General features: G+C 46.4%; 1 protein-coding gene across 2 annotated transcripts in view; it reads right to left on the bottom strand.

Annotated features, from left to right (window-relative positions):
* MDN1 (midasin AAA ATPase 1) overlaps window positions 1-14,931 on the bottom strand; it is a 765,271-nt gene that overhangs the window by 712,575 nt on the left and 37,765 nt on the right. For both annotated transcript variants that reach the window (XM_029595415.1, XM_029595414.1), the window contains exon 8: window positions 462-565. In XM_029595415.1, the coding sequence (XP_029451275.1) occupies window positions 462-565 (104 nt within the window). The remainder of the gene's footprint in view (window positions 1-461; window positions 566-14,931) is intronic.

Below are 14,931 nucleotides of genomic sequence, written 5' to 3'. Positions count from 1 at the left end.
AAAAAAAAAAAAAAGGCTCGGCACAGCCGATTAAAAAAAAAAAAAAAAAAAACGATAGTCCCGAAACGCTACGCGTGTCAGCAAAAACGGCTCGGCATGTCACCTCTGACACACGTGTCATAGGTTAGCCATCACTGTTCTAAAGCAAAAGGAGATGCTGGGGAAGGATTCAGTTAATAAGTGCAACTGCAGGCGGGGACTTTCTGTGATAGAAACATAACAGAACAGTTCAACACTAAACCCTTGGCAGTTTATGGTTGCAAAATTCAGTATGTGTTTTATAAAAAGCTACATGCTAGTTCTGTATAAATCACTTTGCAGCTAACTAGTTGAAATCACCACTCCTCTCATTCTGAGCTCCCACACTCCACACTGAGGCATAGAAAGACCAACCCTTGCATAGTGCATACCATTCTACCCCCCCCCCCACTTTACACACAGAGACCACCACCAGTTTATACCTCCTGGTTGCAAAGAACTGGAAACCAGGCGCCACTTTCAGACAGTCTCCTCGCCCTGGGATCACCAGCTCTCCACTCTCCAGCAAAGGAATCAGCACAGAGATCTACAGCAGAAGACAAAAGCTTGATTAACATGCAAACAATCTCAGAGATGAAAACCTGGCTTTGAGGCAGCCACGAACCCTACTAAAAACTTTCAGGCCGATACAGAAAGAAACGCGGGAGAGCGGGCAAATGTCTGCTCTCCCGACGTGCACACAGGCCAGTGGCCTGTGCGCGCGATCCAGTGAAGAAAAATATGCTAATTAGGGCCTGCGGTAAAAGGAGGCGCTAGGGACACTAGCGCCTCCTTTTTGACAGGAGCGGCGGCTGTCAGCGGGTTTTACAGCCGACGCTCAATTTTTCCAGCGTCAGTTCTCAAGCCCGCTGACAGCCACGGGTTTGGAAACCGGACACCGGCAAAATTGAGTGTCCGGTTTTCTACCCGTGAGCCACGGACTGATTTTAAATTTTTTTTTTTTTAATTTTTATTTTACTTTTGGGACCTCCGACTTAATATCGTCATGATGTTAAGTCAGAAGGTGTACAGAAAAGCAGTTTTTACTGCTTTTCTGTACACTTTCCTGGTGCCGGCAGAAATTAATGCCTACCTTTAGGTAGGTGCTAATTTCTGAAAGTAAAATGTGCAGCTTGGCTGCACATTTTATTTAATGAATCGCGCCGGAACAACTAATAGGGCCATCAACATGCATTTGCATGCTGCGGGCGATATTAGTTTCGGGGTGTTGGCCGCGCGTTTGTCGCGCTATTAACCCTTACTGAATAAGGGGTAAAGCTAGCGCGTCAAACGCGCGCCCAAACGTGAGTTAACAGTGCGTTCCGCCGGAGTGCACTGTACTGTATCGGCCTGCTAGTGCATAACCTCTCTAGACCTCTGCACAAAACTAACCCTCCTCTCATCCACAAAGATTCTTGTATTTAAACTTGATTTAACCAAATGAAACCCTTTTAGACTTGTTACATAACAAATGCACTGTGTTATGCTAAACTAACTAGTATTTGTATTATACTAAACTATGATGTTCCCTGTTATATACCTGTAAACTATCTATTTATGGCTCCAATAGCCCTCCCTATTCCATGTAGTTCTACTGCATTGCAATATACAGAATAGTTCTATTTCTAACTTGCTTTGAGCTTCCTGGCTGGAAAAGCAAGATATAATTAAACAATGATAATAGATGAAGGCTATAAAAAGCTATTAATAAAAGCATGTATGTGGCAGGAATTAAAGGGGGATCCCACAGAATTCTTTTCCCCTTATTTTATCCATCCTGGTTATTTAAAATGCATCTCCAGTTCATTTTCCTATTTTCCAGATTTTGCTGGTTTGTTTTCATTTGTTTACATCATCCGATATATCAAGCTCCTGATTATGTGAAAACTCCTGTTGCCATGAGAATTGTTGATAATTCAAACATGGAAGTCAAAATGCTTGAGAATTCTGTTGTTCGGGGGAAACTCATAGCTAAAGGGGCATATCTTAAAAAGCAGAAACAGCGGGATAAAATGGAGACCATCCAGCAATTACAAAGGCTGGCGTTTATCCACTCCAGAACGGGAGACCCTTGCACTTTGAAGCAAATGGATCAACTACGTATGCATTTGGTGGACATAGAGGCGGCACAGGTAGCTTTTCAACTAGAACGAGTAAAACAGCTTTTCTATGAAGGTGGGAATAAGGCGGGGCGAACATTGGCTCGTAAGTTGAAGGCTAGGCAAGCCCAACTAAATATAGTAAAGGTGAAAGACGAACGGGGGGAAATTCTTACCTCCAACACGGACATAAGACAACGCTTTACGAGATTTTACTCTGAATTATATGCCACTAATTCTCAAATACGCCCCGAAGCGATTGACGAGTACTTACAATCCGTTTCGCTTCCTCAGGTCTCGGTGGCTGACCAAAAATTTTTAACTCGTGATATCACTGCCGCAGAGGTCCTGTGGGCGATTAAATCGCTAAAAGTGGGCAAATCTCCAGGCTTGGACGGGTTTAATGCGGTCTTTTATAAAAAATTTGCTGCTGTTCTAGTGCCACCCCCTAGTACAATTGTTCAACTCCTTACCAGATCAGTGTTGTTCCTTGTCTAGGGAGGCCAACCTGGCTGGTGTGACTCTGATCGCCAAGCCTGGGCGTGATCCTACAGTTTGTGGCTCCTACCGCCCCATCTCCTTGATCAACCTGGACTTGAAACTCTTGGCGAAAATATTAGCTCATAGGCTTAACACCTTCCTTCCTGAGTTGGTTCATCCGGACCAGTCAGGATTTATACCAGGCCGGATGGCCTCCGATAACGTCCGTAAGGCTGTTGATGCTATGTGGTGGGCGAGATCTCAGCACATCCCTATGACACTTCTAGCTGTAGACGCAGAAAAGGCCTTCGACCTGGTACATTGGCCTTTTTTATTCCATACTCTGCGACAGTTTAATTTAGGGGATAAATATATTCGGTGGATTTCAAAATTATATGAGGCGCCCCCAGCCAGCCTTAAAATCAATGGGGGGTACTCCCACTCTTTTGCTGTCCAAAGGGGGACGAGGCAGGGGTGCCCTCTTTCACCCCTGCTATTTGCCCTTTTCTTAGAACCCTTCACGTTCAGGGTCAGGAACAACGCAAGCATTCTGGGGGTCCGGGTTGGGGAGTTCTCCTCGAAACTGTCCCTTTTTGCGGACGACTTGTTTACCATTACTGACCCGATGCCTTCATTACGGGCCCTTTCTAAGGAACTTCACGCTTTCAGCGCAGTATCAGGCTTTACTATTAATTGGGGAAAATCTGAACTTTTAAATATATCCCTGACTCCCGAGACGGTAGCCCAAATTTCGCAGCAATTTCCATTTCGCTGGGCCAAACAACAGCTTAAATACCTGGGAGTGAACTTGGGGGTGGATACTGATCTTTTTCAGCTAAATTACCCGCCATTATTGGCTACCATTTACAAAGACTTAGAAGAATGGGACCGTTACCACATCTCCTGGCTGGGGAGACTAGCGGTCCTAAAAATGAATATCCTGCCCAGGTTACTTTATTTGTTTCAGACTTTGCCTATCGCAATTCCCTCCAAGCTCTTGGACAAATGGCAAAAGCGGCTGAATAAATACTTATGGCAGGGCAAGAAATCCAGGATTGCTAAAGAGACCCTATATTTACCACGCTTACAGGGGGGTTTGGGTATGCCCCACCTTGCTCGGTACTTAGGGGCAGCTCAGCTCAAAGCGGCGGTTGATTGGCATAGCACAAAGCACTGTAAGCCATGGGTTCAAATAGAGCAGGCGCTTCTAGGGACGCTACCTATCAGGGCTTTACTATGGCAAAAGCGGGCTACCTGGATGCCAGAGGTCAAATTCCCTGAGTCCGTAGAGGTTACTCTTTCCACCTGGAGCCAATGGAAACCAACCCTGGTGGGCACGCAAAATACTTTTCAAAGCACATACTTATTTCACAATAAAGACTTTAGGCCAGCAGGCCATCCACAGGCCTTCTCACATTGGATTCAACAGGTTATCACACAATTTGCACATATTTGGGCACCAGGAGGGATGACCCCCTTTCCCATTCTCAGAGACCGGTTTCGGCTCTCTACGGCGGATCAATTCAAATATTTACAGGTCAGACATTTTATACATAGGCCTCATGTGGAAAGCGATCTGGCAAAGGGTATCCCTACATTTGAAAATATGTGTCGCCACGCTGACAAAGTCGATAAACATATCTCTAACATATATGGTTTGCTGAGTGGTCGATTTAATATGCTGGCGTCCCATATAAAAGCTTGGCAATCCGATTTACAATGTGATTGGACTGGGGAGGACTGGTTGCGAGTTTTTCAGGGATTACGGAAAGGGTTAATTTCCGCCCAGCACATTGAGAATGGCTACAAACTGTTTTTTAGGTGGTATATTACTCCCACTCAGATACAGCATATGGTGCCGAGCTCCAATGGCTTATGTTGGAAGCAATGTCAGGGGAGGGGAACTTTCTTTCACCTTTGGTGGACGTGTCCCAGAATTACCCAGCTGTGGACAATGGTTTCTACATGGCTTACAACAATATTGCATACTCCAATTCAGCTGACTCCGTCGCAAGCGCTGCTAAATGAAGACAGGAAAGACGGTTACAGATTTCATGACTATTTTATTAAATATGTGGTTACAGCGACGAGATGTCTTATAGCACTTTATTGGAAGGATACCAGGGTTCCTACCTTGCAGATGGTACAAGTTTCGGTGAGGAATGTGTACAGCTTGGGGCACATCACAGCACATAAGAACAAATCTCTCTCCAACTTTTATAAGACATGGGGGCTATATGAACGTTGGCTTCGGGTCTTCTCAGGATGAATGCTGGCCTTATAGTCCTGGATATAATTTTCTATACGGGAGCGGGGGCAGATATAGCCCAGTTGAGAGCCCTTAATACATACTGGAGCCCTGGGGGCTACTGCATATGATGGGACTGTCGAGATCCGCCATAAAATGTGTCTTATTCCTGATTCACCCTTATGTTTTCGCTTCATGTTGTTTCATGGAGTTGTTTGCACACCTCTATGGGGGGAGGGAGGGTACTTGGGGACTCTATTCTTATAATGGCATTTTTATTGTTGCGAAATGCTCATAATGCTGATTCTGCTTTGTATTTGTTTTGTACCTAGCGGATTATGTATAGGTTTTTCCATGTTTGCCAATAAAAATTTAAATTCTAAAAAAAAAAAAAAAAAAAAAAGCTTGAGAATTCTATGGTGCTACCATTCAGAGATCCCAGATCTCCAAGTCTGTTTTAATCCAGTCCTTAGTATCCCAATGCATTTCACATGACAAAAAGCAACACACTGCACCAGAATGAGAAATTAGAGCACTGGAACTAGAGAATGTGCAAAGTAATAAAAATCGATAAGACCTGATCTGGCGGATTGTGCCACCCCTCTAGAACAGGTCGAGACAGTAAAGGCAATCCAGAAGAGGACTACTAAAATGGTGCATTTACACTGTGAACCTTATAAGAGGAGACAAAGGATTTAAACATGGAAAGAGGTGGCAAACTGGGAATATGACATTCAAATACCTCAGGAGGTATAAATAATGTACAAGGGGGTGAGCACTGCTGGGAGGGAAAAAAAAAGTCAACTCCAGAAAGTATCTCTGCAGATGAAGAGAGACAGCTCCAGCAGATAATATGTACACACAGAACTGCAGCTGAGGTGCTAATGATCTATATCAAAAGAGAGAAACATTGCCATTGGGGAGATCTAACCACCAGACAAAAGGGACACAATTAAAATAGCTCATGATGGATGCCACTGGCTCCATGGTAAGAAATTCAGATTAGATAACCTGTGGGAAAAGAAAATATACTAATGGTGGAGCAATTGTGGGCTAAGATGAAAAGAAACAGAACCAACTATCATGATGCTGAGATAAGAGGAAACTGGTAAACAAAGAAAAATACACTTTCTATATAAGCAGCTATTATGCAGGCAGAAAACTGAAGGACAGTGATTATCAGGTCATTTGTTCCTCCTTCCCTATACTCTGTCTTATTTTGCATACCAATAAATGCTTCTAACCTATTCTCTATGCTTCTAACCTATTCTCATATGTTGCAGCACTCACCACCCCTATTCCACCAATCATCCCAGAAGATGAGGCACAAAACAAATCCTCTGAGCTGGCAGTTTGACAACAAAATAAAAAATTTACTTATTCCGCTGACATCCTCCAACTCCACTCCAAACTCCCAGCCTCCACCGGACCAGAAACACGCCCCATCAATACACAAACAGGCACTAGAATCTTTAGATCCTACATCATTGGAAATCGAATCTATCATCAAGAAAATGAAGCCCTCATCGCACCCAATAGACCAAATTCCGACCAAACTCCTTCTCACAATCCCAAACATCATCGCCAAACCCCTGGCCAACATCATAAACAGTTTCTTCATTCACGGAACAGTCCCGGATGCCTTAAAAACAGCTTCTCTGAAACCATTACTAAAAAAACCTAACCTGGACCCATCCAACCCCATAAATTTCCGCCCCATTGCCAACCTACCTTTCATAGCCAAGATAATGGAAAAACTTGTCAATACTCGACTCACAGACTACCTCGACTCCCATGACATTCTTTTCCCTTCACAATTCGGATTCAGGAAACGCAGAAACACAGAATCTCTTCTACTCTCATTAACGGACAACATCCTGATGGGCCTCGATAAAAGTCAGTCATACCTGCTGGCCCTGCTAGACATCTCGGCAGCGTTCGACACAGTTAACCATACAATCCTCATCAACCGTCTGATGGAAATTGGCATCTCTGGTTAAAATCCTAAGCGACAGGTATTACAAAGTAAAAATAATCAAAGAGTCTCCCCCTGTAGCAGCCAAGCAAGGAGTTCCCAAGGGTTCCTCGCTCTCTCCGACCCTGTTCAACATATATCTTCTCCCCCTATGCCAACTACTCAATAACCTCAAACTCATCTATTTCATTTATGCGGACGACGTGCAGATCCTAATCCCCATCAAGGATCCCATCTCCGACACTCTAAACTATTGGAATAGCTGCCTTCACACTATCATCCTCCTCACAAGCCTCAGCCTCGTTCTCAATACGTCCAAGACTGAACTGCTGGTCATCTCCCCCAACGATAACCACCCACTAGCCAACACTACAAATATTCCATTAGTAAATCAAGTGAGAGACCTTGGTGCCATCCTAGACTCCAGAATGAACCTTAAAAAATTCATTAACCACACCACTAAAGAAGGCTTTTACAAACGACAGGTCCTAAAACAGTTAAGACCTCTCCTACACTTCCATGACTACCGCTCGGTTCTTCAAGCCATACTATTCTCAAAGATTGATTATTGTAATGCGCTGCTGCTTGGTCTCCTGGCCTCTTCGACCAAACCTCTTCAAATGCTACAGAACACTGCAGCCAGGATCCTCACAAACTCTCGCCGTATGGACCACATCACACTGATTCTAAAAATACTTCACTGGCTACCCATCCGCTACAGAATTCTATTCAAGACACTGACCATCATTCACAAAACAATATTTCAGCAATCCTCTCTCCAACTCACCATACCTCAAACCACATTCCTCAACTAGACCCACCAGATCGGCATACAGAGACGCAGTCCAGGTCCCACCGAACAAATCTGCTATGCACCACGCCATTGAAAAACGAGCGCTATCAACTGCTGGTCCGCATCACTGGAATTCTCTCCCACCAGATCTCCGCCAGGAACACTGTCATATCACATTCAGAAAAAAATTAAAAATATGGCTGTTCGCTCAAGCATATCCTTGAAGAAGTCTTATGGTAACTCTCACGGACCAACACCCCACGGCCGCGTCCTCTTCCCACCCCACAAAGGAACTGTTTCCTGCTAACTACGCTCTTATATAACTTGACCAACTGACTCCTCTGTTTAAATTGTATATAAGTTTACCATGTAAGCAACTGTTCTCTGCCCACATGCTCCGCTCTCCAGTTAGAAATTGTTAATCTATCCCTTTTTTTCTAACATCCTTGTTCCACTTTCCCTGTTGTAATGTAACTTTTCGCTCTCAGTGTTAAATGGTTTACCCCCCCTTAGTTTATTGTAAACCGGTACGATAAGACCTGGTCTTGAGCATCGGCATATTAAAAAGAATTAAATAAATAAAAAAATTAATAAACCTGACTGAATACTCTGTTTATCTGTAAACATGATGATATGCACTGTAAGAATCCTTCAAAAAGGGTGATGGAATTCATGGAACAATCTCCCGGAGGGAAGGGGGGGGTGGAGGCAATGAAGCCATAACCTACACTAGAATTCAAGGGGGCAGCCTTGGACCTAAACTGGATCCTTAGATTTGGAGAAGCAAGGGTCAAGTTTGAAATCAAGTAGGATTAGTAGTATTGCAGTAGGAAAGAGACTGGACAAGCACTGCAGTGTTTTGTTTATCTACCACCAAATGCTATGCTTCAACAGAGCACAACAGATTTTGAATTCCATGGTTCTTCAGATCATGTCATCTCAGCAGGAAGATACTGCTGTCAGTTTCCATAAATTCAACCATACCCATCAATTACTGCTCCAAAAAAAAAAAAAAAAAAAAAAGAGTGAATTATCTTCAGTCTGTTCATGCTACCCAACATTCAAGTATGCTCAAGAAAGCAGCAACTCCTCTGCCATCTACCAGCCAAACTCATGGCAGACCTGTACAGATTCCAGGCAAAGCCGTATTCAGTGGGCTCTAGTCAAGTAATGTTACTGCAAAAACTAGGATAAACACAGGATTGGAGAAGGCCCTCATCACTCCTACTCCCCCCTCCAGGAGTTAATAGCACAATAGCTATAGTAGGAGATGATTGCAGCTGAAGTAGAAATCCAAAGCAAGATGTTGCTGCAGGAAAACATTCATGACTACATAAATACTCAAGTCAAAGGTATGCAGTTATTTAATCAAACTTGTCCTGCAGATTCTACCAGTTCCAAAATAAACAATCCCAATCTTGAGGAATTTTCAACAAATCCACAATCATAATGCATTACGGCACCACGAACGAGCATTTCATAATAAATTTGATTTGTTTGGTTGTTAGAGCTTCCACAAAAACAATGTTTGGGGGGGAACCATTATAGACATTTGCAATAAGCAGCCAAATCATTCATTTTCGATTACTCACATACATCCCCTCCAGCTCACAGCATTGAGACCCCATAGTCTGCAACGCCCTCACTTCATTCATCTTTAAATATTAAACTATTTGCACAACACGGCAGCAGACAATTAAGCAAAGTGGCCCAAAATGCAGCAGCTAAAATGATGCAGTGATGTGAAACGAATTTCCTCTACAGTGATGCTTCGTATTTTGCACTGGCTTCCAGTTGTGATCCAAGCTCAATTCAAATTTTTGGCTCTTGCATTTCAGATGTTGCGAGGAAATGGGGCCAATCTGTTGGATAAACTGAAACTGTGTTCTCCTCAATGGATTTTAAGATCTAGTCAGAAGGAATTACTTAAAATGCCATCCACTTTTTAGAGCAGAAGATTTTTCCATTGTGCTTCAAGTTGCTCTGATGCAAGAGCTGAATTGTCTCATTTTTTGAAGGAAGCTAACAACTTGGCTTTTCCCAGAAGTTGGATAAATTTAGAGTTAGCGGTGTATTTTGAGTGTCTGTGTGGGCAATGTGCTGCCTGTTTTGATTGGCTCTGTTTTTCCCCCGGGGAGAGGGGTTAATTTGATTGTTTATTTTTGGAAAGGAAAGTTGTTTTATATGATTACTACTATACTTTGTATTTGACATACACCACTTTGAATAAACATGGTCAGGGAGGCAATACATAAACTTTTAAATCAAAATTAAATTTTAAGATTTCCTAGCGTGTAGCAAGATGGATTCAGGACCAGTGGGTTATGTGTTCTTCTGCTAGCAGATGGGAGACAGATTCTGATTTCAAAGCTGACGTCACTCTAGATATATCCCTGCAGTAACCTTAGCTCTTCAGTATCTCTCCGTCTCCTAGCAGATGCGGACACTATCCCACACACTAGAATAGTGTTAAGAATTATAGCAAAGAAGAAAAAGAAAATTTACCTTAAAGATCAAGCCCTGCTCTCCTGCGGTGAAACCTAAGGGTCCCTCCCCCCCAGTTGAGAATTCCTGAGGTGATTTCTGACATCCCTCAGAGGTGTGCCTTGGTCCGGTAGCCGGCTCCCTGAGTGGACGCAGCCGCCAGAGTGGCTGAAAGGCAGCGGGTGCACAACAGAGCGTGGCAGTGAAGGTAAAGCCCTCTCCCCCTGCAGCTAGAGACCGTCCCGGCACTCAATCGGTAAGCACCGTGACCAGGTAAGCAGAAAACTTTAAACTCAGGTCTCCGAGGCTCAGATTGCCATACCGATTCTGTTTCTCTTCCGGTGAGGTAAAAGGGAGCACAGATCGGATTGAGCAGCCCTGGTTGGGGCTAGGCCCCGATCCGGTGCAGGGGTCCACATGAAGACCTTCGGGGGCACCATCTTACATACGGGGAGGCATCGGTGCCATCTTCCCTTCTCGAGCAGCGGTACGCACGGGGGAGGGCAGGCAGCCGATGCACCTACCGGTAGCTTGTGCGCGTCCAATACAGGCGCACAACCGCGCGCACTACACGCGTGCATTGAAGCTAGAGGAAATGGCACCGGCACCCAAGAAGGCCAGAAGGCACTCCTCTTTGCACAGCCTGCCACATAAGAGCCACACAGCCTGAACTGAAGTCCTGCCTGTGCAGGCATTGCGAGGAAGCCCAGGGAGAACCAAAGCCTGGTCCCCTCGCTGTCTGGGGATGGGTCCAGAACCACTATAGATAATAGCTCCCTGGATCTATGCATCTCTGAGATGGCTTCTCCACAAGATGGCACCTCAGGGCCTCCTACTCTGACTCCCTCTGCGATTAACATGGACCCAGGGACTTTCTCCTGGTTAGAATTTTTCCAAGAGCTGCAAGGCTTCGTTCAAGCGCAAGCAGCCCCGGCTACGCCCTGGGCTCAACCCCTGCCAGAAGCACAAGATCCTCCCGGCCCTGATCGGATGCCTCGAGACATGCCTCGCCTAACCAAGAATTTCCCTGACAGGGACCCAAACACCTCAGATGATGATGGCGGCAGCTCCCTGGAAGAAGGAGAAATTCCTCCAGGCCTGGAACCATACCGAACCATGCTTCACTTCTTCCACAAGGATGAATTACCAGCCCTTGTTTCCAAGACTCTGGGTATTCCAAGAACAGACCCTATGGCGGAACCAAAGAAGAACCCCATCCTGGTGTCCCTTCATAAAGCCTCATGCTACTTCCCAATGATGGAAGACATCCAGGAACTGACTGACCTGGAATGGGATGCCCCGGAGGCCAGCTTCAAAGGGGGTCAGGCCTTGAAAGCCCTACACCTTCAAGAACCAGTGACCAAGGAATGCCTACGTTTCCCGAAAGATGCCATGGTCTGTGCCATCTCAAAGTGAACAACCATTCCCATTGAGGGAGGGGCTGCATTGAAGGATACTCAGGATAGATTATTGGAATCCATTCTTAAGTAGGCTTTCAACGCAACAGCAATGACACTGCAGATTGCTTCCTGCTGCGCACTGGTGGCACATTCCTGCTTGCTCGAGAGAGAGAGAGAGAGAGAGGCAAATAACTCCAGAACGTATACTGGTGAGACGATAGAACATGCGGCAGCCTTTCTGACTGACGCAAGCTCAGATCTGGTGCATACCTCAGCCAGAGGAGTAGCCTCAGTAGTGGCAGCCGGAAGGCAACTATGGCTGTGGAATTGGTCTGCTGACGCGACCTCTAAAGCAAATGTCACAAGAATGCCCTTTAAAGGATCTCTCTTGTTCGGAAGTGAATTGGAGAAGTTAGCCTGCAAATGGGGCGAATCCCCAGTGCCTCAGCTACCGGAAGACAGGAGTAAAAGATCTCAGTGCCCCTCCCCCAGAAGAACCTGCAAGGGGCAGAGGCTCACAATGCTTTAGACCCTACAGGAACTCGCAGTTCCAGGCACCTTGTCCCTCCGGAAGGTCCCAGCCCTTTCGGAACAAGAGAGGAACAGGCCCGGGGGCAGGCTCCAGCCGTGCTCCCCAATGAGAATGGGCCGACCCGTCCACAAGAGGAGGAAATAGGAGGTAGACTTGCCCTCTTCTACCAAAGATGATTCGAGATCACATCTGACAAATGGGTACTAAACAGCATTCGAGAAGGTTATTCTCGAGTTCCGCAGCATCCCTCCAGACAAATTTATGATGTCACCCTGCCACTCCCACACCAAGAGGCTGGCAGTGGAAGCCACTCTGACAAGACTACTCAGTCTTAAGGCAATAACTCTGGTTCCTACGCGCCAACAAAATATGGGGCGCTATTCCATATGTTTTATCATTCCCAAGAAAGAAGGATCATTCCGACCCATCTTGGATCTCAAGAATGTCAGTCATCTGCGGATACTACACTTCCGCATGGAGACTCTTCATTCCGTAATAGCAGTACAACCAGGAGAGTTTCTAACCTCCCTGGACCTCTCCGAAGCCTACCTTCACATTCCAGTCCATCAAGATCACCAGTGTTTTCTACGCTTTGCAATACTGGGTCACCATTACCAGTTCCAAGCGCTACCTTTCGGCCTAGCAACCGCCCTCAGAACATTCTCCAAAATTATGGTGGTCGTGGCAGCAACACTGAGGAAGGAAGGGATTTTGGTAAACCCTTACCTGGACTGGCTGATCAGGGCAAAGTCTACAGAAGAGAGCCGGCAAGTGACCAGCAGAGTCAAGAACCTACTGCAGGAACTCTGTTGGGTCGCGAACATGGGCAAGAGCAGTCTGCAACCCTCTCAGTCTCTAGAGTACCTAAGGGCCCATTTCGACACTAAATAGAACAAGGTCTTCCTCCCTCCCCCGAGGAGAAGGAAAATAATTGAACAATTACAATTGATGTCCAATGCACGCCCCAAGGTATGGGGACTATCTTCAAGTCCTCTGCCTCATGGCATCAACCCTGGAGGTTGTCCCATGGGCAAGGGTCCACATGCGATCGCTCCAGTGCTCCTTACTGTCACGATGGAACCCATTTCCCAGGACTACTCAATTTGCCTCCAACAACCAGCAGAGGTACGTTCTCAGCTTCAGTGGTGGCTACAGAAAGACCACCTAAGCCTATCCCCACCGAACTGGATCTTGCTCACCACGGATGTGAGCCTGCGAGGGTGGGGAGTCCACTGTCAGAAACTGAGGGCCCAGGGACAATGAAACAAGGAAGAGGCGGAATGGAATATAAACCACCTGGAAGCTCAAGCAGTCAGACTAGCGTGCCTGCGATTCAGCCACAGACGCAGAGGCAAAGCGATTCGAGTAATGTCTGACATCGCTACAACAATTGCTTACATCAACCGCCAGGGAGGAACCAGGAGCCAACAGTTGTCTCTGGGGAAAGACCCTCTTATGGCATGGGGCAGAGAAACCTACAAGGGATCTCTGCCTCCCACATTGCAGGAAAAAACAACGTCTCAGCAGACTTCCTCAGCAGAGAGAGCCTGGACCCGGGGAAAAGGAATACTATCAACCACAGCCTTCCTATTGATAGTAAATCGCTGGGGCCTCCCAGCCATGGATCTACTGGCCATCTCTCCCAGTGCCCAAGTCCCCAGGTTCTTCAGCCACAGACGAGAGCCACACTCCCAAGGGATCGATGCTCTCGTCCAGACTTGGCCAGAGGAAGACTTACTGTACGCCTTCCCCCCATGGCCACTACTGGGCAAGGTCATCCGCAAGATAGAACATCACAGGGAACTAGTTCTACTAGTGGTCCCGGATTGGCCAAGAAGCCCATGGTACGCAGACATGCAGAGACTCCTTGCAGGAAGCCCTCTGTGCCTACTTCCACACAGGGACCTTCTCCAGCAGGGCCCAATTCTTCACGAAGATCCATCTCGATTCTCTCTTACAGTCTGGCCCTTGAGAGGGCTTGTCTGAAGAAGCGTGGTTACTTGAAGGCCGTGATTGACACCCTGCTCTGTGTGCGCAAGTTTTCAACATCTCTGTCATATATACAGATCTGGAGAGTATGCGAAGCCTGGTGCGAGGACCGCGGGATACTCCCTCAGACAGCCAAGATCCCCATGATTCTGGAGTTCCTATAGGACGGTATGAAGAAGGGGTTGTCACTCAACTCCCTCAAGGTCCAAGTAGCCGCACTCTCCTGCTTCAAAGCCGAAGTGGATGGTATCCGGCTATCAGCTCATCCGGATTTGATCCGCTTCCTAAAAGGAGTTAAACAACTCTGGCCACCCCTAAAGTGGCCAGTGCCCCTATGGGCAAGGGGCTTCCTTCAGACCTGTCACTACGCCTCTTAACACTGAAGACAGTATTCCTGGTGGCAATATGTTCAACTCGTCACATCTCCGAACTACAGGCACTATCCTGTCGGGAACCATTCCTTAGGTTCACTCCTGGAACCATAAAGCTGCGCACAGTTCCCTCCTTCCTACCGAAAGTGGTTTCAGAGTTTCATTTGAACCAGACCATCTCAGGATGAACCTAAGGGCTCGGAATACTCATGCCTTCTTCGCCATCTAAATGTCGGCAGACTCCTGGTGAGATACCTGGAAAGATCGAAACCGGTGCACAAAACAGACCGCTTGTTCATTCTTCACAGTGGGAAGAAGCAAGGAGAAGCAGCCTTGCAGGCGACCATAGCCTGCTGGATCAAAGACGTAATCAAGGCAGCCTACATAGAAGCAGGAAAGCCTTTACCCCTACAGGTTAAGGCTCATTCTACTAGGGCTCAGGCAGTTTCTTGGGCAGAAACTAAGCTGCTGTCGCCCACCGAGATCTGTCTGGCAGCGACGTGGTCCTCCCTACACACCTTCTCCAGGTTCTACCGCCTAGA

The sequence above is a fragment of the Rhinatrema bivittatum genome, chromosome 3, assembly GCF_901001135.1.
Source record: "Rhinatrema bivittatum chromosome 3, aRhiBiv1.1, whole genome shotgun sequence".
Classification (NCBI taxonomy): domain Eukaryota; kingdom Metazoa; phylum Chordata; class Amphibia; order Gymnophiona; family Rhinatrematidae; genus Rhinatrema; species Rhinatrema bivittatum.
Note: the sequence above shows the minus strand (reverse complement) of the source record. Positions and strands in the feature narration are given on the sequence as shown.